General features: G+C 48.8%; 6 protein-coding genes across 6 annotated transcripts; 2 read left to right on the forward strand and 4 right to left on the reverse strand.

Annotated features, from left to right (window-relative positions):
• Positions 1-2,120: 2,120 nt before the first annotated feature.
• Positions 2,121-3,898, reverse strand: FPOAC1_012094 (uncharacterized protein; the record flags this gene model as incomplete). The annotated part of the gene is made up of 3 exons (XM_044856456.1): positions 2,121-2,941; positions 2,992-3,530; positions 3,585-3,898. 3 exons carry the CDS (start codon positions 3,896-3,898, stop codon positions 2,121-2,123), a joined length of 1,674 nt encoding a protein of 557 aa, XP_044703769.1.
• A 2,434-nt stretch (positions 3,899-6,332) lies between these two features.
• On the forward strand, positions 6,333-8,047 carry FPOAC1_012095 (uncharacterized protein; the record flags this gene model as incomplete). Its single annotated transcript, XM_044856457.1, has 2 exons — positions 6,333-6,775; positions 6,829-8,047. 2 exons carry the CDS (start codon positions 6,333-6,335, stop codon positions 8,045-8,047), a joined length of 1,662 nt encoding a protein of 553 aa, XP_044703770.1.
• Positions 8,048-8,326: 279 nt separating this feature from the next.
• On the reverse strand, positions 8,327-9,649 carry FPOAC1_012096 (uncharacterized protein; the record flags this gene model as incomplete). The annotated part of the gene is made up of 2 exons (XM_044856458.1): positions 8,327-8,595; positions 8,644-9,649. 2 exons carry the CDS (start codon positions 9,647-9,649, stop codon positions 8,327-8,329), a joined length of 1,275 nt encoding a protein of 424 aa, XP_044703771.1.
• A 615-nt stretch (positions 9,650-10,264) lies between these two features.
• On the reverse strand, positions 10,265-11,266 carry FPOAC1_012097 (uncharacterized protein; the record flags this gene model as incomplete). The annotated part of the gene is made up of 1 exon (XM_044856459.1): positions 10,265-11,266. The coding sequence occupies one exon, from the start codon at positions 11,264-11,266 to the stop codon at positions 10,265-10,267; it is 1,002 nt and encodes a 333-aa protein (XP_044703772.1).
• Positions 11,267-12,335: 1,069 nt separating this feature from the next.
• FPOAC1_012098 (uncharacterized protein) lies at positions 12,336-14,304 on the forward strand (the record flags this gene model as incomplete). The annotated part of the gene is made up of 2 exons (XM_044856460.1): positions 12,336-12,603; positions 12,659-14,304. The coding sequence occupies 2 exons, from the start codon at positions 12,336-12,338 to the stop codon at positions 14,302-14,304; spliced, it is 1,914 nt and encodes a 637-aa protein (XP_044703773.1).
• A 1,628-nt stretch (positions 14,305-15,932) lies between these two features.
• On the reverse strand, positions 15,933-17,146 carry FPOAC1_012099 (uncharacterized protein; the record flags this gene model as incomplete). The annotated part of the gene is made up of 3 exons (XM_044856461.1): positions 15,933-16,185; positions 16,237-16,833; positions 16,953-17,146. The coding sequence occupies 3 exons, from the start codon at positions 17,144-17,146 to the stop codon at positions 15,933-15,935; spliced, it is 1,044 nt and encodes a 347-aa protein (XP_044703774.1).
• Between the last annotated feature and the right edge of the window lie 5,457 nt (positions 17,147-22,603).

The raw sequence follows: 22,603 nt of genomic DNA on the forward strand, positions 1-22,603 counted from the left end.
TGCGATGAAAGCACTGGAACATTCCAAGAACCGAATATCGGGGAAAAGAATAAAGACCATGTTCGTAGACCTGTAGGTAAGATTTTAGAAACAGCCACCAATACGCCGTGTTGTCGCCAATGAGCTAGGAAATCGCAGATCGCTGGACCGACATACGTAGTATTTCCCTGATTGAGTGTGATATTGCGTCTTGTTATCTGATGCATTGGTAAGCAGAAGAGTTGAATCGTACAAGTCTCGAATTTCCAAAGGACTGGACTACTGCCTGCCTGCCGTGGTGTCATGTCATCTCACTGCCCGCTCATGCGAGCTTCGCTTGCCTTACGGATACACAGCGGAACTGTAGCGCGCAGTGGATCAGCCGCGGATACGGTAGCAGCGGAGTCTCCAGAGGCTGATCCACCGGCTCCGGAACTCGTCAACGGAACAGCAAAAGTGCCCGTGTCGTTCAATTCTAGTGACAGAGGCTAATAGAAGAGAGTATGCATTTATTACCCAGAAAGGAACTAGGTCCCAAGATCATCTCAGCTCGCCTAGTTTTCAGCTCAGTATAATTCTTAGCAGTCGTTATCGTATTAGCAGAATCGCTACCAGCAGATGCCTATCGATTTGTTAGTACATCAGATACACCACCACGGTAGAACAAAGTTATAGTATAAGATCTGTTATTCAACATAATATCCATAGCAAAAAGTGACTAATATGCTAAATCTTACTATCTGAAAGGAAACATATTCGTCCCAGAGATCGCCAATCCATTTGTTGTCCTTTTCTTTTGAACTTGTACAGGCCCTAGGGATAGTCAAGCGGCACCACCAAGCAGCCACGTCAGTTCACAGCAACTTGTTATTTAATACAGGTCTATTGAACATCCAGACGCACATCGACATCCCTCAATTTACTTTAGTGAGTCCTCAATAAATTCCAATTGACATGGTTGCTCGGATACGCAACGGCAATAACCGACGAAGCCCGTCACTGATGTGATTTCGTTTCACAATCGCTTTTAATCCCATTATCAACATACCGGTACATATTGCAATACGAGTCACTTTTGTTTATATACTCGGTTCCATAACAGCTTTAAACCAAGTACCTAAAATACGAGACGCGTCTATTCTCCGGGGTTTATGGCTGATAACCGTCTACATGTGGACGTGAGATCAGAACTACTCTACTATAGCCCAGCACGACACGACACTCGCAGATGTGGATTTGTTGTATATTCCAACCTAAAACAGCTTCCATCATTCTTGCTCTTTAACGTCATGATTTATTTAGTTTTTCATTGGTGGTTCTAAGAGTCATTGGTTGTAAGTCGGTGACTAACTTCAAATCTTGTCACACTCACCTATCAGTCATCAGCATTTCTAACTTGGGCATACAGAATGAGCATGTCACGGAATGCTTCAAGTTGGCTATTTGCGGGGCTACCGATTCAAAAACTCCCCATGCTTTATACACAGTCTAATAGATTTGCCGAGTGCCAGGTTGCCAGAAAGTGCGCTGCTGTACTTGTCTTGAGTATTGAAGGCTTTTGTGAAACAACCCACCTTCCAGTGCTCTTCGGAAGGCAAGCTGGGAACCCTAGCATTCTGGCGTTTTATGAGTTAAAGTCAAAGCCATCAGTAAGTATATCAGTACCACTCGTAAATCAAAAGAGGAAGCGGAAGGCAGGCTTAAAGCTGATACTCAAATCAGGTTCTCAACTCACAGTCGCTCACGCGACACCGCATTCTCTTTTAGGCATATGTATACTATCTTGCGATATTTAATCTGATCCTGTCTATTGGGCATTTTTCGTGTCGTAAAACATTGTGCTTTTGAGATGGAGTGACACCGCTGGCTCCAGCCCCTGGTGCTGAATAGTCCTTTTCGGTTACCTTTATGGAAAGAAACAGACCGCAGACCATACATGTATGTACTCAGCTTGCTACTTAGCAGCAAGTCTTCCAACGCCATGAGCTGAAACTCATTCGACGAAACTGTGTATGCTGCGAAAACCAAATAGCGCCGGTCCTAAACTCGCCTTCCGTCCACACGGATTCGCGATGCAGTGACTCCTTTCTGGTCTCCAAGCACTTCATAAATCGTTTTTAATCCGTAATTGATCCTACTCATTAATCGTGGCCAAGTTCTCGTAGCTCCCGCTCTTTGGCGGCAAGCATTTCCCGCATCTTGTCCGCCTCGCGCTGCAGGGCAGCCCGACGCTCAGCCTTCATCCTCTCAGGCTCGAAATCACGCGGTCCAGCACCTGGAGTATTGTCACGGTTGGAGAAGGCACTGGGACTGGGGGCTGATGCAATGGTACTGCCAGGTGATCGGATAGGCGGTAAGGAGTAGTCACCGTCATCACTTCCTGTCCCAAGCTTTGGTGGAGTAGTGGCTGACATTGACGGGTTGAGAATAGACTTTAGGTTTATCGAGGAAATCCGTTTTGAACTCTCCTGCCCAGATTCTTGCGCGGTGGATGCTTCACCTTCCGTAGTAGAGAAGGACCGTTTCCGTGTTGGCGAGAGAAACGAGGCGGGAGACAGAGACGTCTTTCTATCATCGTTGGCTGCCATTGACGCCATGGGGGCCAGCCGATTGTCGTCATTTGTGGAGCTTGTGTAGTGACGTGGGTTGTTCGACTGATGATACGCAGCGAGATCAGATGTTGAAGGTAACGGCGATATTGTTCTGTTGGGTCGTATTGACGGCAAAGGCTCGATTGTGAGCGGGTGATCGGGACGACGGCGAATACCCAGGTTGACAGATCCATCCTCATTCATTGATCCTCTCTCTGCATTGGCGATATACTGACTGTGCGGTTCTGGTGAGTCCATTGTATCTTCCATCTCCTCGTCTTGGGAAGCGGGAATGATTCGTTTCCGTCTCTTGATAGTTGATTTCTTCATCGTCATGGGTCGGTGTACGCCATGTAGCTTATAGTACAGACCTAAAATTGTTAATCAATAGTGATAGAAAAATTAGCAAACCAATACTTACCACAGGCGTTACAAATAGTATGGCCACTCTCATCGCGCCGCCAGAGTGGCGTAATCGTGGTACCGCAGTTTTGGCATGCAATCACAACAGTGGCGTTCGAGTTCTGTTGATTTTGCAAAGCATTGATATCCAGAGGGACTGGCTCCGGTTTTGTGCTTTCACTTCGACTTTGGCAACTCTGTCGCTTTTGGGTCCCGCCAAGATTGGCACTCTTGGAAACACGGTTATTATAAGCTGGGCATCCGTTGCAGCCCTCTGCACCACCCGTTCCATTACAACGGCCACCACCAGGGCATGTTCCTCCAGGAGTTTGATCGGCAGAGACATATGTTGCGTTCGACGCAGGTTTTGAAGCTGCAGATGTGGGGGGTTTAGGTGCTGCCGTTTGAGGAGGATCCGCGGGCACGACGTTCGGCGGTCGCTTGAGACTGGTTGGGCGAGACGCATTCCTGGCTTTCAAATAGAGACCACAGGCATTGCAAATTGTAGCACCCTGGGGGGATCTTCTCCACAAGGGTGTTCGAGTAGTTCCGCAATTACTACAATGAGATGAGCAACGGGACGAGGATGGAGATGGGAACATCAACACTCACCTACAAACTTGACCTTGGCTACCACCGTTAGCAGGAGGCGGGCTCGCTTTTGAACCAAGATCTGCCACAGGACTTTGTTGTTTTGACATGATGCCTGGTGTTGGACTTGTTTTAAACCCAGGTGGGCTTCCACTCAATCTCTGGCGATGATCGTGGTTTTCTATACCAGTGGGAAGTCTAGTTCGTTCTTGAGAAGGGGGAGCAGGAAGATCGTCGGGTTTCGAAGACATTGGCCTTGTTGGTAACGCAGTGCGAACTGAGCTTGCCTCGCGTTGCTGGCTATACAGCGCCGCTGGTTGGGTTTCTTGGCTCATGCCCGTAAATAGGGCTGGGCTTGTTGGCGGTTTCAAGACGACGATAATTTGGGCGAACAAAGCAAACTACTGGTATGGTTGCGGGTAAGGCGTGGCAGATCAGTCACAAATCGAAGACCACAAGATGCATCGGCGGTGATATGGATATCGAATTGAGGTAGATGTCGGCTTAGTCGTCGTACAGACCGAAAGTGAGTAAGATAAGATGCGAACTTGGTTGAGAAAGAGAAAGGCCTTTACACGAGTCGTAATCGGCTGCGGCGGATTTGCAATGGTTTGGACCCGGCAGAGGAAAGAGGCGAATCCGGAGAGAAGCCGGAGCCGGGTTCCACGACTCTCACAGTATGAGTTCGCGGACGCCGACAGTAATCCAAGAACCTAGGTACCTAATAATAGACCTGGCCTGCAGTGAAACGATATGTATCTTGAAGGAGATAGTTGGCTAGCCGGTGGGCAGACAAGTCGATAAAGTCGCCAGGGTACGAAAAGACGTAGGTAAGTGCTGTAGACTTGTAGGCAGGTGACCTAGCAAACAGAGCCAATCGAAGGTTGGATCAATTTGATCGCAGGGGAAGCCAGATATTGGTCAGACCACAGATGTCAAATAGTGACGCGACAGTAACCAGATACTTGGGACCAGCGCGAGGCCTGGAACAAGACCAAACAAGAAGGTCTGAACAGATGAGGAGCGCGAGGGGTGGATGAGGAGGAGAGAGACGACAAGGGTTGGGTGCGCAACAGAGTGTTTAGAGATGGAATGGATAGTAGGTGATGTAAGGAAGGAATAGTTGATCAGGGCAAAAGACGCCTCAACAGAGTCGATCAACCAAAAGGCGGGCACAGGGGCGATCAATCTATGACTGCGCAATGACAGATGTTTGGTAAGACAACAAAAGGCAAGGCGGCGCGAAGCGAAGCGCAACAGGACAAGCCCCCGTCCGTCTCGTTTCTGGATTTGAAGGTGTGCCTTGGCGAATAGCAGGGGAAGGTATTTATTTGTCAATGGATTTGACGGCACCACCAGGCTGGGACAGTGGCAGTGGTACGGAGTAGTGACAGTAAAACCAAAAGACCAGGGTCCGGCTGACTTGATGTCTGTGTGGTGGTGGTGGTAGATCGATAATGGAGATAATAAGACGGCAGATGGCGGTGGAGGGAAGACGGTGACCCCGGGAGAAAGAGATCCGAATTGATAGGGCAAGGTAGAGGAAGGTTAAGGTGAGGTAAGTTGAGAACAGCAGTACAAAATAAGGTGATCGGTGTCAGGCAATCTCGAACCAATGGGGCTGGGGCTTAAACTTCCATGGATAGACTACAACTCAATTGTTGGTTGTACCGATCAGATTGTTTGGTATTAGTTATGGTGGATTGGAGACTGGCTGTCGGGTCTCGGGAGTTGCGTTGCATTGCATGCATGACCTGAATAGGTAGTAGGCACGAAATGGAAAAGAAAATGGGGGCCAACAAGTCTTTGTTTTCTCTTCTGCCCCTCAGAGGGGACAACTACACTACCTGCATCCGTATTCACCAGAATACCACCTGAACAGAACTGGCCAAAGCGATCCTAGGAGTGACGTGCGAGGCAAGCAAAAAGACACATGATGTGATTTCACAGGGAGAAGACCCTAGTGTGGAACGACCTCCGGTAAGTGCCTGTTTGTCTACCGTGTAATCTAAGACCTGGGGGATGCTCTAGACATTCATCTCGTTCTAGCTTCTTCTTAGCCTCAACCAAGATGCCGTTTCCGAAAGTATGGAGATCTCATCATCAACCAGTTATCAAACTCTTCCCTTGGCAGACGACATGAGTAGATCTCGATCGACTCGTTGCTCTTGTTGCTCTTTAACTGCATCCTTCTCTGGATGTCCAGAAAATACACACACAAAAAAGACCCTTCTCTACGTGTCGTCACGGTGGAGGTACCAAAAGGTACGGATACCAAACACAGGCCTTTGAATTAAGACGTTCTAGCATGGCCCCTCTGTCAACTCTTTCTCGGTCGCCCCTGAAATGCGTCCGATTACATTAACCATCATATGATTGGCTCAACTAATACGGAGAAATTCCTTCGAGTTGCTTGGCGCCATTCGGCTTTCTCGCAGGGGTGTCGCCCAGACCGACTAACTTCAACGATCATGTTGGCACTAAGTTGCTAAGTCTGAGATCGGACCCTCTTATTTCCTTCTTTTCTTCTCATCTTATCAGCCGAGGCTTGCACCTCGTTATCTCGCTATCTTATCTATCACGCGTTCCTCAACGCGACAAAGTGGGTCAAGATTATCAATCGCTACCGACTTAGCTCCATGCCGAAGTGGGCGCAATTGCTAACGTTGTTGAGAGGTCAATTCAGAGCTTCACGTCACCGACTCAATTCATATCAGTAATTCCGGAATCTATAGACAATATCAACCATCTCAATTGCTCCATTTCACAATGGTGTCCGATTTTGGAAGCTCTCCCAAGAGAGAGCCTACACCAACTCTCCCATTATCCTCCATCCCTCAGAAGCGCTCTCTTGAAGAAGGTCGTCACAGTCCTATCGTGCCCTCGCCATTGAATCCCGAGGTCAAACCTTCCGACTGCCTGGCCCCCGAAGATGCCTCACAAACCTCGCGATCAAAATCAGTGCGCACCAAGAAGGATACACTGAAGAAACGCGAATCCAAAGGCGCCGATAGCGCTCGTGCGACCCCAGACCCAAAACCAAAAACAACGAAGCAGCAAAAGAAACAAAACGAGTCGAGTCCATTCCGCTATAAGCTTGCGCCTCCCAAATTGTCTGATTTTGACCCCCCTCGTGGCCCTGTCATGACCACCCACCATGAGATCACAACGTCCGATGGTCAGACCGTTGAATTCTTTGAGACGTCAGACCAGTAAGTCAGATTCATCATCAACGACAGGTTTTTCTCTTGACTAACACATCAAGTGTCTCCAATAAAAAAAGCTTCCGATATACACACTGTATCGCCGACCCCCTCTTCCCTTCCATGATTTATTATCGAGGCACAGAACCCGAGCCATATGGCCCTCACATGAGCTTCGAAGACTCGGCAGGGCATGTCTACTTTGACAAGACAGCCCGACAAGTTACAACCGACAAGGGGTTTCGCATGGCACGGGCGAACGTTGCTGTGAGAGAGGGTAGATGGTACTGGGAATGCAAAATCACCAAAGGAGTTCGGCCCCCCAAGGATGGTGAATCCAAACCAGAAGGCGGGCAACACGTGCGCATGGGCTGGGCGAGACGAGAGGCGTCACTTGATGCCCCAGTCGGGTTTGATGCCTACAGTTATGGCATTCGCGATGTTGCGGGCGAAAAGGTGCACATGTCACGGCCTAAAGAATTCTTTCCTGCAGGGGAAGGTATTCGGGAAGGCGATGTGATCGGTCTTGAGATTCAACTGCCGTCAGAAAACTTGCACCGCAAGATCATGGCAGGGCACTACAACCCAGTAGTTGATCAAACAGATGATGAGCCTCTACCCACAGCTGAAGGGCGGAACATTGTCCGTGATCGCCTTCCCATTCGTTTCAAGGCCCATACGTATTTCGAAAGGATCGAATACCATCCTGTCAAGGAACTGGAAGATCTTATGAACCCAACAGGACTGGGTAGTGGTGTCTCAGAAGACCCCGGACCAAACCACCCATCTTCCAGTCTCCGCACTCTCCCCAATTCTTGTATCCGCGTATACAAGAACGGTGTTCTTGTAGGAACCCCTTTTGAGGACCTCCTAGGTTTCCTCCCACCAGCTTCTCGCCCTCAGGCACAGGTTGGTGCTCGTGACGGTCTCGACGACGGTATGCTCGGATACTACCCTGCGGTGAGTGTTTTCCGAGGAGGCGCTGTGGAGGTCAATTTCGGTCCCGACTTCTGGTATCCTCCTCCAGCTGATTCTGTTACGGATGGTAACCCCAATACCGCTCGCTCCGGTACCCACCGCCTGAACGAGTTGCATCCTGTAAGCGAACGTTACCGCGATCAGATTGCAGAGGATATTGTCTACGATATCATTGACGAGGTTGACTTTTGGTCCCAAGATGGTGGTGGTGCGACAGATCGACAAGGTGTGAGTGACAAGAGCGAGGCTGTTGCCATGGCTCCTGGACGAGAAGAGATTAAGGAAGTGGTACAAGACGATTGATGTGTTGGTAATGCTCCAATAGCGTCACAACACCCACATAGGTCGAGGGGAAGCAAGCTCTGAAAACGGACGTACGTTTCTTATAATATGATACCCAACCACTGTGAGAATGCAGAAACCAAAATATTTTTTTTTTCCAAACTTGTTTAACAATAGTGAGAACTGGGTATCGATCATGCCCAAAGGCAGCATTCATTTCATCAATTATCATAACCCATGCCGTAAGCATTACATTATCATGTCAAAGCATAGCGGTTAAAGGACGTCGCAGACCCTGTCTCAGCGGCGAACTGGCTCTTCAGGCGAGACTGGCTCGGATATGAATGGAGCAGGCGACCGCATGGATAGGGGAGACACGGGATCTCCGAGGGCAGCCCGGTCAGCATCGCGTCTTGCAGCTGCTTCCTCCGGTCCTGGGAGCAGAGGGTCGTCTGGGAGTTCCTCGATACGACTACTGCCATCGATGGGAGTCTCAGAGGCAGACTTCTCACGTTCGAGTCGTACTTCACGGCCTCTCTTGTGACAGTACCACAGCACGAACATTAGTACTGTATAGAGTTAGCTAGTAAACAAACTTGCTGGGTGGAAGGACTTACAGAACAAAGCAACACTCCAAATAACGTTGGTACCGATGAAGGCAGGCCATCGCACCTTCAATGCGTTCACAATAGCCTTGAGCATACCGACGACAGCTCCGGGCTTGGTCACCAGATCTGTCAAATTCGATGGCTTGAGAAGATCAATAGCGGCATCCTTAATACCCTTCTCTGTGTTTGCCTTCAGACCTTGGCTCTCTGCTGCGGCTGCCAGCAACTCGGGTGCTAGAGATGAGGTGAGCTTATCGGGAAGCTGAGTAACGAGTTTCTTTAAAGACGACGGTAGTTTTTCAAAGCCCCGGTTGATGGCGCCGTCACGATCTTCAACAAGGCTTGCAAGGTCACCGTAAGCTGTCGGGACACCATTGGCAAGATCCTTGAAAACCTGTGTGAAACGAGACAATAGCTCGGAAGACTCGTTGGAGAGGGCTACGATTTTGTTGTTCTTGGCTTGAAGGTTCAGCCGATCGAGAACGTTGCCGAGATCCTGCTCCTCACGCTCGGCTTCAGGTTTGGCGACATTATCCTCTGGTTTGAGGCCATCTTGCGGTTTCTTGTGTCTGGTGAACAAAGCAGTTAGGCGATTTGGTTGCTTTTCGGCCTTCTTATCCTTCTTTGCGTCCTTCTTTTGGGCTTCTTGAAGAGGCTTGATGGCCTCTAGCTCACTCTCAGACGCAGAAGAGAGGTCGATCTGGGGGGTGTTGACTCGTGGAGGCAGTGGCGGAGCTGGACTATCATCTTCCAGGATGCTCCGAAGCCATGCTTCGTCGTCGCGGTCAAGAACGGGGCTCAGAGGAGGGGTGTTTGAGCTTTGGCTGTGATGAGTGCTTTGCCGCCTGGGATGTTGACCAGGTCTTTGGCTTGCACCACTGTTGAAGTCGGGCACACGGCCATGGCTTGGATCGACAGAAGATCCAGCTTCGATCTTTTTCGCAGCCTCTTCAGCGGCCGCAGCCTTTTGGGCCTTGTTCTTCTTGATCTTTTTGTACGTCAAGTATTCCAGCATATTCAAGGTTGTTGTTTGGTTGAGGACCCAGCTGCAGGCGCAAGATAGGGATCAAGGTATTTAAACTACTGTTTACTGAAACAAGAGGCCGCCCAGTTTGAAAGAGTAGTGATGGCAAAGTGTGTGTTGGCGCGCGCTTGTAATTCGCCTTTGTCTAGGTTGTCTTGTCTTGGGTGACGAACGATCTACGTGAGTCTACAAGGCACAGCCACATCACATGTGATGTCATGACAGCTGCCGAACCCGATCTAACTAAAAGCTGGGTTTTGTGAAGGCCAACCATTCACATCAACATTTCTAGAAGGAAGGAAAAAAATCTTTGTATGATTTTGATTGGATTTGATTATTTGTTCTTTTGCGTTTATTTCGCAAGTCGAGTCTAGGGTTCATCTTTACGTTAATTCACCCCACGTCCAACGATCTCCGGGTTCAACTGATGATCGACACCCAACTGCCGTCGGACATCCGAATCCGAAAATTACTGGTCGCATCCTTCCAGAGACGATGTGGGTGGGGATCGAGACTTAATTCAACTTCACATGAGTTCATTTATCAATTCAGGGGTATCATAATACTTGGTAGGAGACAGGCTTTATGGGAATTAGCACGTTTGCATCAATCAGCACCGTCAATGTCCTCTCCTCCATCATCCTCTGCTTCGTCTGCACCCCCCTCGTCCCGAATGACATCGTCAGCAAGGGTACTGCGTCGCCAACCACCACCGTCCCTCCGTCGTCCTCGTTGAAAGGCATCGGTCGACGTTACCGCCCTTTCGCCCGTGTACCTGCTACCAGTCCACTCGGTCGTGCATCGTGGGCATTTCTTGTCTCTTCTAGTTCGCCAGAAAGCCTCTTCGCAGATCTCGTGTAGTCGGAAGTTGCAGTCCACTTCAGAGCATCTCAGGCCCATTGTGACTATGTCCTTACATGCTTCACAGAATCTGATACGCTGCCAGTCCTGTGGTTCAAGATCAGGGTCGTTGTATGTTTCAACCAGCCAGGGTCGTAGTTCGAGCAGTGCTCGTGGTGACAGTGTATAAAAGCCATCTTGACTTTTTTCGAACCATCCTCCCTCAACTAGACTCGCAAGCGCAGTTTCAACTTCGCTATGCTTTAGCCCTTTGTCGGCGACTGTTTGCGTTTGGGTTTCCACAGCGACATGGCTTTCCCGTCGGTTCGGTCGAGCCAGTTTGATGGCCTGCATCTCCGTAATGGCCATAACTTCCATACGTGGTGTATTGAACTTTTCAAACATGGCATCTAGGATTCTCTTTATAAATGACAGCTCTTCGGGGCTGTATGATGTGGCAAGTTGTGTTTGCGGATCGGATGTAGTATTAACCAAGGCCCATATTCGTCTCTTTGTTACTTGGTGGACAGTGCTGCGGATTTCGTAATCAAACAGCGATGCCGCTTCGGAGATTTTATCGATGGCCTCATTGAAATGTTCTTCGGTGATTTGATCCCTCCGTATCTCGTCCTCATCGTCAGCTTCGTTACGCCCAGCGTTGAAAATTGCGGCAAGGATAGGTTGAGCTTCTTCGAATGTGATTGATCCTCGAGCCAGGATGGCTTGAAGAAAAGCCCTATCGCCGTGACTGAAATTATTCCCATTCATTATGTCTGAATTAGGTATATTCTACTTGCGTGGTTGTATGCGCTTGTAGAATTGGGTACATTTAAGTATGAAGACAGTGATGATTGTCGTAGAGAATAGAGAAGATAGATTGGGAACGCGTTGGTCGCGTCTGTGGATCCACATGTTAATTGACTGCAAGAGTGTGGCTGTGGTGGCGGCACAGAGCTATGGATGTACAGATGTTCTGTTCAACCAGTCTGAACGTGGGTTTTTCTTTATAATTAAGTGTTAGTTACAGTTTAGTATTGATAAGTTTGCCAGCAGAAAGAGCTTAAACAATGCATTCCCTATGATACTTGCTTGACGTATTTATTGATATATTTTGTAGTTTTTTTTTCTACCAGCAAGCAAAACATCTTGGTTCTCCATCAAACCAACCATCATCCCGAACCAAGTACAGACTTTTCTTAATCAAGATATAAACACTAGACAAAGACTGAAATTAAATAAAGATAATCATCGAAGCGTAAAGATGTTCCTTTCACTGTTGCTTTTGAAAATTCAGACAACAAAGAAATTCACAACTTCTGTAATGCGGTCTAGGGTAGCCGAGCAAGGATGCTGACTCATCTCATCTGCCAATGAATTGCTCTCCTATACGTCTTGAGCTTCAACTAAGTACAACATCCCCTTACATCGCTCAAAACACATAACGCGTAGCCTTTACCACATCTGTCCAAAACAATAAGAATACTCGCGTATGGTGTTTATTATAATTCCCGCGCAACACAAAGGAAGGAGGACGTGTCAAAGTCACTGGTCTAACAAAGAAGGGACTGAATGCATGAGCTTTTCATCAAAGATTGCGATTCACCATCAAACCGTCCCTCAACAATACACACGGGTTAGACGACTGCCTGTCGCAAACCGGAAACCGGAAATTGGAAAACTGAACATATTCACTCAATGCCAGAGAGCAGATAGGACGACTACTTGTGGCTGCTAGCCTCACAGAACCCTCAGGAGAGCATAGCACTATTTGCCTGGTATCGAACAATACCAACCATTTTGGATATTTCACATCACTGAAGAAAGAAAGAAAGAAAAAATGGCGATGAACGTGACGGAATTGAAGGAATTTGATGTTATTCGTGTGGCCAGAAGCGATGGTTCAGATACTGGACCCGGCTACTGGCCTGTCACGACATCAACTGCGACGACTACAACAAAAAAGACAAAAGATGCAGCAGCTGCTGAGAAGGCACCAAGGACTAAGCCTCAAATGGTTCGACTGGCAGAAGATGATCCAAGGTTCACTGAGTGGAAAGTCAAACTGGGTATCCTTCTTAAGCAAGAGCTGTGTCCGAATCCCGATGGTAAGTAGACCCTTCCAGGACCATTTATCTCAACTTATATCTAACTGTAACATAGAGGGAAACCCGTGGCTGGTGAATTTTCCTCGAGGATACTGGCTCTACGAGAAATCAAAGCATCTCTGGGTCTCTGGGTACCCAATCAAGGTCAAGCTTTTCAAGAGTCCACAAGAGTTTGCTGTCCATTTGATATGGCTACTATCGACGTCAATGGACTATCGGGATTGTTGCTGTGCGCACTGCAATGCCGCCAGCATAATTAAGGGAGGCAGTGCTTCGGATGAAGGCCTGATCATCACCCACGAACCTTCCAAGGGTGACAAGATGCCACCCCGAGTCACACCTGTTCCCCTACCTCCAATGCCTGGACAGACATCTCAGAAGCCTGGCACTATGCCTGGAACTATTGTGCCTCGTTCGGCATCCGCACAGTCTACACCAGCTGCTACGGCAAAAAACTCTCCGGCGCCTACGCCAGTATCTGCTGCTGCAATTTCCGTACAACAAGCTCAGCAACCACCTCAGATCCGACCACAAGAACAGGTCATCAAGCCATCACCGCAATTACAACCACAATTGCAGTCAGCGCCTCAACCCCAATCGCAATCGCAGCACCACCAACAGCCACAGCAGGTTCAGCATCAACCACAAATACAGCAGCAACAGCAGCAGCAGCAGCAGCAGCAGCAGATCCAACAACAGCCCACAAATCTCGCTCAAGCACCACCTCAGCCTATACAATGGGCCCTCAAATCGACAGTCTTGTTCCGATCTGGAGAGCTCGTATGGTATCAAAACGGCAATACATGGCGTCTTGGAGTTATTGCATCTTCTTCCAACGGTCAACACGAGGTCATGCCAATTGGACACGGCATCGTCCAGCAAAATAACGTGACAAAGACCGACGGAGACATGCGGCCCTTTTATGCCTTCACAGTACCGCCAGTCACCTTGCCCGAGTTAAAAGACAAGAACTATGACGGTGTTCCATGGGAGTCGTTATTCCAGAGTGCAGTAGACGGGAATCGACGCGAGGTGATTGCACTTGATGCCTCTAAGATGGCAGCTGTCAAAATTGATTATTCGTACTCACTTTGGTCTAAACTCTCCGAAGACCCGAAAAGCAAGACAGCTTTCTACTATGGCTGTTTCTTTGGAGCAGAGCGGGTCGAGATTGGCGATGCGATGCGACTTAAATCGTTGCCGGCAGAACTTAACGTCCCGGCCGAGACAGGCGTTCTGGGTCTACGGTTCATCTTCACTACTAAGGAAATGCCTGGCGCCGTCTTCTTCCGCGGTCACATCTACCAGCTCGTGCCCGAAGATCACCCAAACATCGTCCGGGATGATTACCTTCCCCTCGCGTTGCGCAGCGAAAGCCAGTGGCGTCGTTCGGTCGGCGCGCAACGGTGGTGTTATGCAATAGTCAAAGAGAACGTTGTGTTTAAGGAGCAGTCGATTAGAGGTCGATTCTACCCAACTCATCGTCTCATGCCGATTCTTAATCCGGCTGAATTCCAGAGCTCGGTCGCGCAGCGCCGAGTCGATGACCAATACGCCCATCTCAACAACCGTATGGATGGTGTGGGGAGATATCTTGGTCGGAAGATCAACCGAATCGACACCCTTGGGGCTTCGGTGATCCACACAGCTAGGATCAACCTGGAGTCGTTCATTCGAGAAGGGGACCAGCCGGTTGAATAAGGCTGCGTATGTGCCGCGCATTCGCCGCACGTAGGAAATCACATGTGCCCCGGAGGCAATCAGTACGGGATAATTATTAGTTTAGTATCCGTATACAGGAACACAATAGAGATATCCGCCAGGATCGGCAGTAATAGCACTATCGGTGATTACTCAATTTCTAGGTCCATGACCACAATGAAGACAAACACTGAGAAACCTTCCACTATCCCCTGTATGATAGTTCCGGGATATGCATACGCCTCATCACCCCCTCTCTTGTCCTCCCGATATCCCGGAACTATCAGTTTCTCCTCACAACACCACCATCGCCCTTCGTTTGTGCCCGTACAATGTACACCGCTACACAGCAAGCATCGGGCTACGACACAATCCCCGCCAATGGCCCCAGACACAAGTGCAACTTCCTCATCCATTTGTGCATGTTGCGGTGGCACCACTAACCAAATAAAACACAACGGATGTTAGTAACAAGAGTGGTCTTGTAGCCGGATAGGCGCATGTATATCTACACGGTTGCTTCTGAGTCCATTTCACATAAAGTGTTTGCTACATAACTGGACTAGCTAGCAGAAAGCCTCACTGCATCTAATTCAATGTCCAGAGATAGAAACAACCCAGTCGATCCAACTTCCAACAGAACCAATACTGTCTCCCGCAGGCTATTGGTATTGTCAAGCTAAAGAATCACTTGTCCCAAACTGCAGAGTGAAGTTATGTGGATGTACATGGTGACGCCATTTGTGGCGTGAGGAAGAGGAGGAATGAAGTGAGTACTATCTAGGGTTTGGGACGGAGTTTTTACACAAGACCGGCCTTTATAGTCAGAGTGGTTTGTACCTATAGTACAATGCAAAATAGACACGTATGTTCAAGTTCACTGTGTGAGTGTTTCATCGTGGATTGTGTAAATAAAGAAGGATTGACATCTTTTTCATTGATATAATATGAGTGAGCGATACACTCGCAAATAGGCCCCAAGAACTTGGGTTAACCAAGAGAATGGAAAGAACAACGCTTCCTCGCTACCGCCAGAATAAATCGACTGTGTAGCCTATCCGTTGTGGTATCAATCCTCCTAGAGCCACGGTCCACAGAGGGGATGCGTATTTGGTTAACGAGACACAATTCTCCCCTCAACAGCTCTCTAGAAACAAACCCGCATCTCCCCCAACCCTGTACATCACCCTACTCCCCTGAATCATAACTCTTTGTTCGTAAATGCATGTAAATGACTGATGGCTGAGAATGCAAAATCATGGAGTACGCTTGAAAGATCCAGATCGTGATGTCGTATGCGTCGGCTGATATGAACCTGACACCTCTATCTCGTAAAAAACCAAGAGGGCTCGTGTCGGATGTTATTGTGTCCCGTGGCCAAGAATGGATGAACCGTGCAACATATGATCGAGATAAAAGTAAATAGACTGCTGGCGGGAAGAAATGTCGGGCGATCTTTTGGCGCATGCAAAATAGGTGATAAATCTCCCAGTAATCGTCCCTCGCTTGCTTCGGAATGTCGTCGTATGTGTTGTTGTTGTGTGTGTATGTATGAAATGATAGGAAAATGACCTCCACTCTCCAACCCCTGACGCCCAGTGAAGAGGGCGCCTATTCGCTTATGCCGGCTATGTCACTTTTAAATTCTCCAGTCGTGCCTGTAAACTCTTCAATACCTCTGGGTCTGGTTCAGGTTCAACTTTGCGAGGTTTAACACGAGGCGATTCGTCTGTTTTCTCGCAGCCGCACTTTGTGCACGGTGTTCCATTTTCGGCGCCTGTTGGGAATATTGTCTTGCACTCTTTGCATTGGTAGTGCGGCACACTGTTGGGACCGAATTCATCTCCAGGATAACCGTATGGGTACTTGTCCTTCTTGGGCCTGACAATTCGTTAGTTGGGAGCTAATGTGTATGTTCGTGGGGAAACTTACGGGTCTCGAGGACAGTCGGTGCAGCGAACGTGGCCGCACTTGGCACATGTCTTGTTACCGGAGATGAAGAGAGTCGAACATTCGTGGCAGGTTCTTCGCACACGCTGGCGAGGCTTCTTATGAACCAAGTCCTGGCCACCGGTCTTACTGGGTCGGGTGAGGACGATCTTCTTCTCATCAAAAGCGTAAGAGTAGTCGGGAATGATGGGAGCGTTCTCCTTGTTGGCTTTGATGATGGCGGCACGTCGTTCACGGCTGGCAATGATCTCGGCCTCGCTTCGCTTGGGAGGGTAGCGGGTACACTTAGTGCAGCGAGCATGCTGGCAGCTAGGACACTCCTTGGCGGAAGAAAAGGTTGTGTCGCACTTGTGACAGGTTCGTCGTACGCGCATACGGATCGGCTTGTCAATGCGAAGAACGGTATCATCGGGCGACCCAGTCTGGAGCTCAGAAACGTTGATATCAAGCCCGTAACGCTCGCTGAGTTTCTTAGCACGCTCCTCAATCAGTTGACTCCTCGTCAACTTGGAAACGCCTTCCAAGCCTTCATATTTGGCCTTGGCGTCAGGTTTCTTGACCTCAGGCGCAGGAGCTTGGCTGTAAATTTATTAGTAACCATGTACATCAAGTTTGAATTGTTAAAAGTCAAGAGAGATAGGAATATAGCTACTATCTTCTCTCATCTGTCAACAACACTTTTTCGTAGATAATCGTACCTCGTCTTGGGAGTCTCTTCCGCCTTGGTCGGGGCAGTTGGTTGAGAGGTACCGAGAGTCGACTGGCGTTTAGACGAGGTTGAAGAGCCCTCCCTCTTGAGGAAGGTCCTGGTACGATTCAGGAGCTTGCTGAAACCCTTCTCTTTCTTCTCTTCTCTAGGCGAAGAGGGCCCAGCCTGTGACGGAGAGCTCATATTGATCGATTGGTTGGTCTTTGTTAATGGTTGATGATATAAGATAATTGAGTTGGGGGCAATGTATCTGTTCCCCTCGATATTGTGTGAGAGCAAATGCAAAGTATTCAATGGATGAATGACTAGATTGTGTTTGCAACGCTTGGTGAAAAAAAAGCTGGTAGTATTTCTTCTACAGCCGGAAAGACCGAAAGTAGTGGTGACCCAGACGAGACAGATAGATAGCGACAGTCCCTTTGGAGGAAGGTCGAGCTAATTAGTATCGTAAAAATGGTCCATAAATATATCGAGTCCAGAGTTTATAGGGGTCTCATGACGCAGTGGATCTGCGATGAGAAACACAAATGGTTGGATCAGTTTTAATGAATTTAAAAGGGGATGGGACGGGAGCGTAGTAGTAGGAAGAAAGAAGAGGGAGAGAGTTGGTTGAAAGATGGATGATGAGCGAGGGCGGGCGAACTATACTTAGTCTGGCGGTTGTTAACTGGGACAGGATGGGGTGGATGGCGCTACAGTATACTACAGTGCACATTGAGCCAGCCTGGTGGTAGTAGTGGACCCCGCCGACCCAACTTAGGTACTAACCAACTTAGCGGCCCGGCGCTACAATGCTGCAGAAAGAAGGCCAACGAATAGAAGGCATGTCCAGGACTGCAAGGACCCAATCACCCGTACGAGTTTGCTACAAGGAACATGGAACCCCCGTACGGGAAAAGGTGTCTGGGGGAGGGTAGAGATACGGAGTTGAGATAGCGAGATGGGAGCGACAGCAACAACGGAAAACGATAGCAGTTGAAGCCGGGGAAGGTGTGAAAACTGGCTGTTTCTCATGAGGTAATGTACCTGGATCTTAATATGGATTCCACTACGTAAGGTGTATGTCCGTCCCATTCTTGGTCAACACCTACCTAGGATGGAACATCTCAGAAGGGGGACCCGACACTGCGGTGCGGGAGGGGGGCCTTCTGTCTGCACCTATTGGGTGAATGGAATAATCAGAAGGAGTCGGCCGCTGAACATCGGCAGCCCAGGTTTTAGAAGGACGAACTAGAACGACTTGACCCTTTCAGGAGGCAATCCAAGACACGACGCGACATGCCATGCCACGCATCTAGACGGGAAGGGAAAGGTGCGATATATTATGGGTAGGTCCTTTTGCGTTTACCCATTGCTTTTCTTCTGTTGCCGTCAGAGGCAGAGAAAACCCACGTCCTGGACTGGCTTCTGGCTGGCTGGCTGGCTGGCTGGCCGGCCTAGGGTGTGCGATGGTGTGCGGCCACGATGCCCGCAAGGGATCTAACCTGAATCACACCCCTGCCGACATCACAACAGAGCACAGTGTCGGTCCCAACGAGGTTCAACCTCCGTGGTATTTCCCTATTCCAACTGCTTGGTACCATGCTTTGGTTAGTGGGTGCCCTGTAGCTGCTGCTGCTACTGTAGCCGTGCCGTTCGTGGCCAGGCTCTGATGCAGCCAAACCAACAACAACTGGTGGCAATACCATGCCATGCAATGAGAAACCAAGTAAAAACTGTCATACTGCGGCACTGTGGCTGCGGTAGTATCCAGCGGTCACCAGCTGCCGCATTGAGAACTTGAAGTTGTTGGCCCGACTGTCAACCTGCCAGTAAAACAGTTTTGTAGCTTCTTGCATTGCGTTTCGTTGCGTTACGTTGCGTCGCACATGGCGATACGATGCAATACTGCTCCATTCTTGAACAAAGTCGGTATAGAATGGATTATCATCAGGCAATTGTTGCAACATTTCAAGTCGCAAAACACAAATTCCCTGCCATTGAACAAAATGGGGTAGGATAGTTCACTCCTCCCACGTTATTCCCACGCGCCCGTTGCTGTTAGACTTTGTCCCGGAGGATGTTGGCGTCGCCTGGCTGGACATTTACTTTTGATTAAACATGAGTTTATTCTGACACGGCACTTGGTCAATGGCTAGACGCTGTGAAACGCAAACGCAAACCGTGATCTGGGCTCAAAGTTTAAGCCTCATGCAGACAGCGCGTATCACAACATTCCATTTCGTTCCGCCTAGTATTAAAAACCGTTTTCCTATTGACCGACAGACAATCAGCATCCAAGGACCTGGGTTGAGCAGTCCTGGATTCTAATTTCAGAGACAACGAGTTTCGCACTGACCGACCCGTATAAGTGGTCAATCTGCGGAGCAAACCTTTAATTGCACATGCAATTAGCCTTGAGAGCCCTGGAAACAAAACACAACTCATGAACACAGGACTGGGTGGATACTAGAGAGTCATTGAGCTTTTTTATTGGCTGTTTATCCCGGTCCGGAGCGGTCCCGAATAACAGGAACCCAAGTCGCAGTCGCTAATAGGTCCATCTCCGATATTCTGCCGTCCCTTGAACTTGGTAAGTGGAACGCTGCCCGGCGGACCCCCGACACCAGGGAATCAGGGAAGGAAGGGACCTAGGTAAGCTCCAGTTCACGACAGGGCAGGAAGGAGGCAGGCCTATGCGTACGGGTACTATTAGCAGGCACCCAACTTACTACCTCTGTAGGTACTTAGTACTATGTAGTAGTAGCCAACCTGTCGACTGACTTCAATCAGATCATTCAAGACACCCCGCTCCTGCCCTGCTCTTACATCTGCTCGCCCTGGCATCAGAAACCCTTCATCCCTGCACAAGAAAAAATCCATTCGCCATTGTTCACTATTATGCGGGCATTTCTTGAGCTTATCACCAGCCTTCTCAGAGTCGTATTACGAGGTGTCACTTTTCGCTACAACAGTGCGTTCATCGACAACTTGACCTCGGCTCGCTTACCAGGACATTGACAGCTCACAATTAATTAACAATCTCCGAGAGCCCATCTTCATTCTTTCAGCCAATGGTTGTCTCACCAGTGCCAATTCGACATTGTTGGAGTCGAGGCCCTGAAATATTTGGTACTCACTTTGAGATAGAGGACAATATAATGTGTTGGGGGATTCCAATGCTTTGCCAGTTCAAGGTCCAGACCCCGCTTCGTCTTCCCTTTTTTCAACGCCCAGGCTTGACACGTTCAACCCAAACTGGGGTTGACATGGACGGACCAACTCCTCCTCGCTCCATCGGTCCATCATTCCACTCTTCAAACAGCTCAAGCTCCTAACTAATCATGCGTGGGGACCACAACGGTATTCCGAGTGGTCCCAAAACTTACTGAAAGAAGAACTCTTTTCATCAGTCCCGACCAAAAGGCCTGGCTGATAATAACACATTCTTGAACTACTAAAACCCGCACCGGGCTGCTGGGCCTCGCACAAGAGTTTGCACTGTTCTGCAACATATGACAAGGATACTTTCGTCCATATTCTTTTTTCGTTCGATTAATTAATAATCACAGGCGCTTAGGCACACAGGTGTTGCCAGCATCGACATACATGGCCATCTCAGATGCAAGGGTCCCAGGCAGTTGGGCTCTAACTTCTCACTACATACTTCGATATTCTTGTTTACCGCCAGTTCTCTTCGAAATCGCAAAGAAAAGCAATGACGACAGCGTCTATGCCCTTGCATTTAGGTTAGGATTCACTCAAGACAAAAAAACTAGAAAAAAATCACCAGCGAAAATCAGGCATGTCGGACAAGCGCTCAGGCTGGAATCTGAGACACATGTTTGTTCTACCCACGCATAGAGACAAAATGAATGAAAGCCAGAATCGAACCGAAGGTATGATGTGTATCTGCACTGACTCGCTGCAAACAAAAACATACAAACACACACAAAACAACGCATTCATCTCGAAGTGCCTGGTGGTGCCCCGAATTTCAAGCTTTCATGGCCGCAATCCACCTTCACGGGGCCATCAATCCGGGAAACAGGAACACTCCCCCAGTGCATATCCGTCGTAGCCACCACTAGTTAACTATGGTTTGATGTGACATTCCAGCAACTGAAGTGGCCCACCGAGTTCCACGAACCAGTGCCGTGTTCGAAACAAGTAAGCACAATTAACTTCGCAGTGACTTGTGGTCAAGCTAATGAGGTAGATTGACCTTCAAAAGCGCTCTTCTGTTGAGGCTTTCTGTCGGCCTCTGTATCACAAGCGTTCTCCTCCACGGATGCTCCTCAGTTGTACAACATGAGCTTCCTGCAACCCAGCGCTACAAGCCGGCCGATATTGAGTCTGATGCATCCATCTTTCACCTAGAGAGATACCCGCTCTGTCGCTGTGCCAGTTGTGCCTGTGCCAACCTGGTGGATCGTCCCGCCCGACACTGTTTCCTTGGCTGATTAGAGCTTGGACGGGGAAATGAATCTTAGTCTAAAACAATTGTGAAGCGCATTGGATACTCGTTCATTTTTTTTGTCAGTGGAAGTGGAGGAATCTGACAGAAACTTGGAATGTTCTGAGCTAACTCGTAGAAAAAGGATGAATAACTTCCGCGTACCGTTCCAGCGGTAACAAACCGCCATACTGCAGGAGACTGGAGTCTCACTGATCTAAAAAGACTCGATTGGTTTGGTGGACGATAAGGGGTCCGAGCCACCTACAACACAACTCGATCCTGGCAAAATGCTAAATTAATCTTATGTTGACAATCAAGGGATGTGCACTGACAAGTGACAGCCGTTGATCGACATTTGATGCCTGAGTCATTCCCAATGAATGGCATCCAGCTGACCGGTTCCAATGCCCGAGACACAAATCGGTGTCAGCATTTGAGCAGATTCCCGACGGCTTGGTCCATATGACCACGTCAACGTCGATGGCATGTCGAGCAGTTCAGACGTCTTGACCGCTTTGATGTCTCACCTAGATTTCATGCGCATCTGCGTGTCTTGTAACTACAGAGTCTGGATCCGGTAAAGAGTGACACGGCTGAGAGGGGATTGACTGCAGCAAACGCCTCTCATCATTTGTATTCGAGAACAATCCTCGCATTGGTTATGTCTGCGTCTTTTACGAAACAGAGTCAGCCCAGGCCTCTCCAAGCTTAGCAGCATACCGTCGGTACGCACAGCTGTAACACAGTGCAGCAATGCTACTGGAGATGTTCCCCTGACGACTTGCTGGCAACCTCAACCGTCTTGGTGCCGAGTAGTGATAGAGGGAAGCGAAAAAAAAAAAAAAAAAAAAAAAAGGGAACCAAATCGAGATACTGGGTCGGAATCCGGAAAACGATATCCTGCCTGACCATGGACCCTGGCTCGACTATCAAATGTTTTCGGAAAGTTTGACAGGGATAAAAATCGGGGCAGGCAATGAAATACATGCCTACATGCCTTTCAGGGAATTAACTTTGGTCCCACATGGATTGCGGTCGATAGTTTCGCGTACCGTCCTCAGGGATTCAAGCGAGTGAGCTAAGAAAAACAACAGAAATGACAGGTTTTGACAAAGAATCAAGCAGTTGCACAGAACAGACCCTTGGGTGTCTTGGGCAGTATTGACCAAAAACTCGCTTCGGCCCCGATGCCCTGAAACGTA

This window comes from Fusarium poae, chromosome 4 (assembly GCF_019609905.1).
Source record: "Fusarium poae strain DAOMC 252244 chromosome 4, whole genome shotgun sequence".
NCBI classification, from domain to species: Eukaryota; Fungi; Ascomycota; class Sordariomycetes; order Hypocreales; family Nectriaceae; genus Fusarium; species Fusarium poae.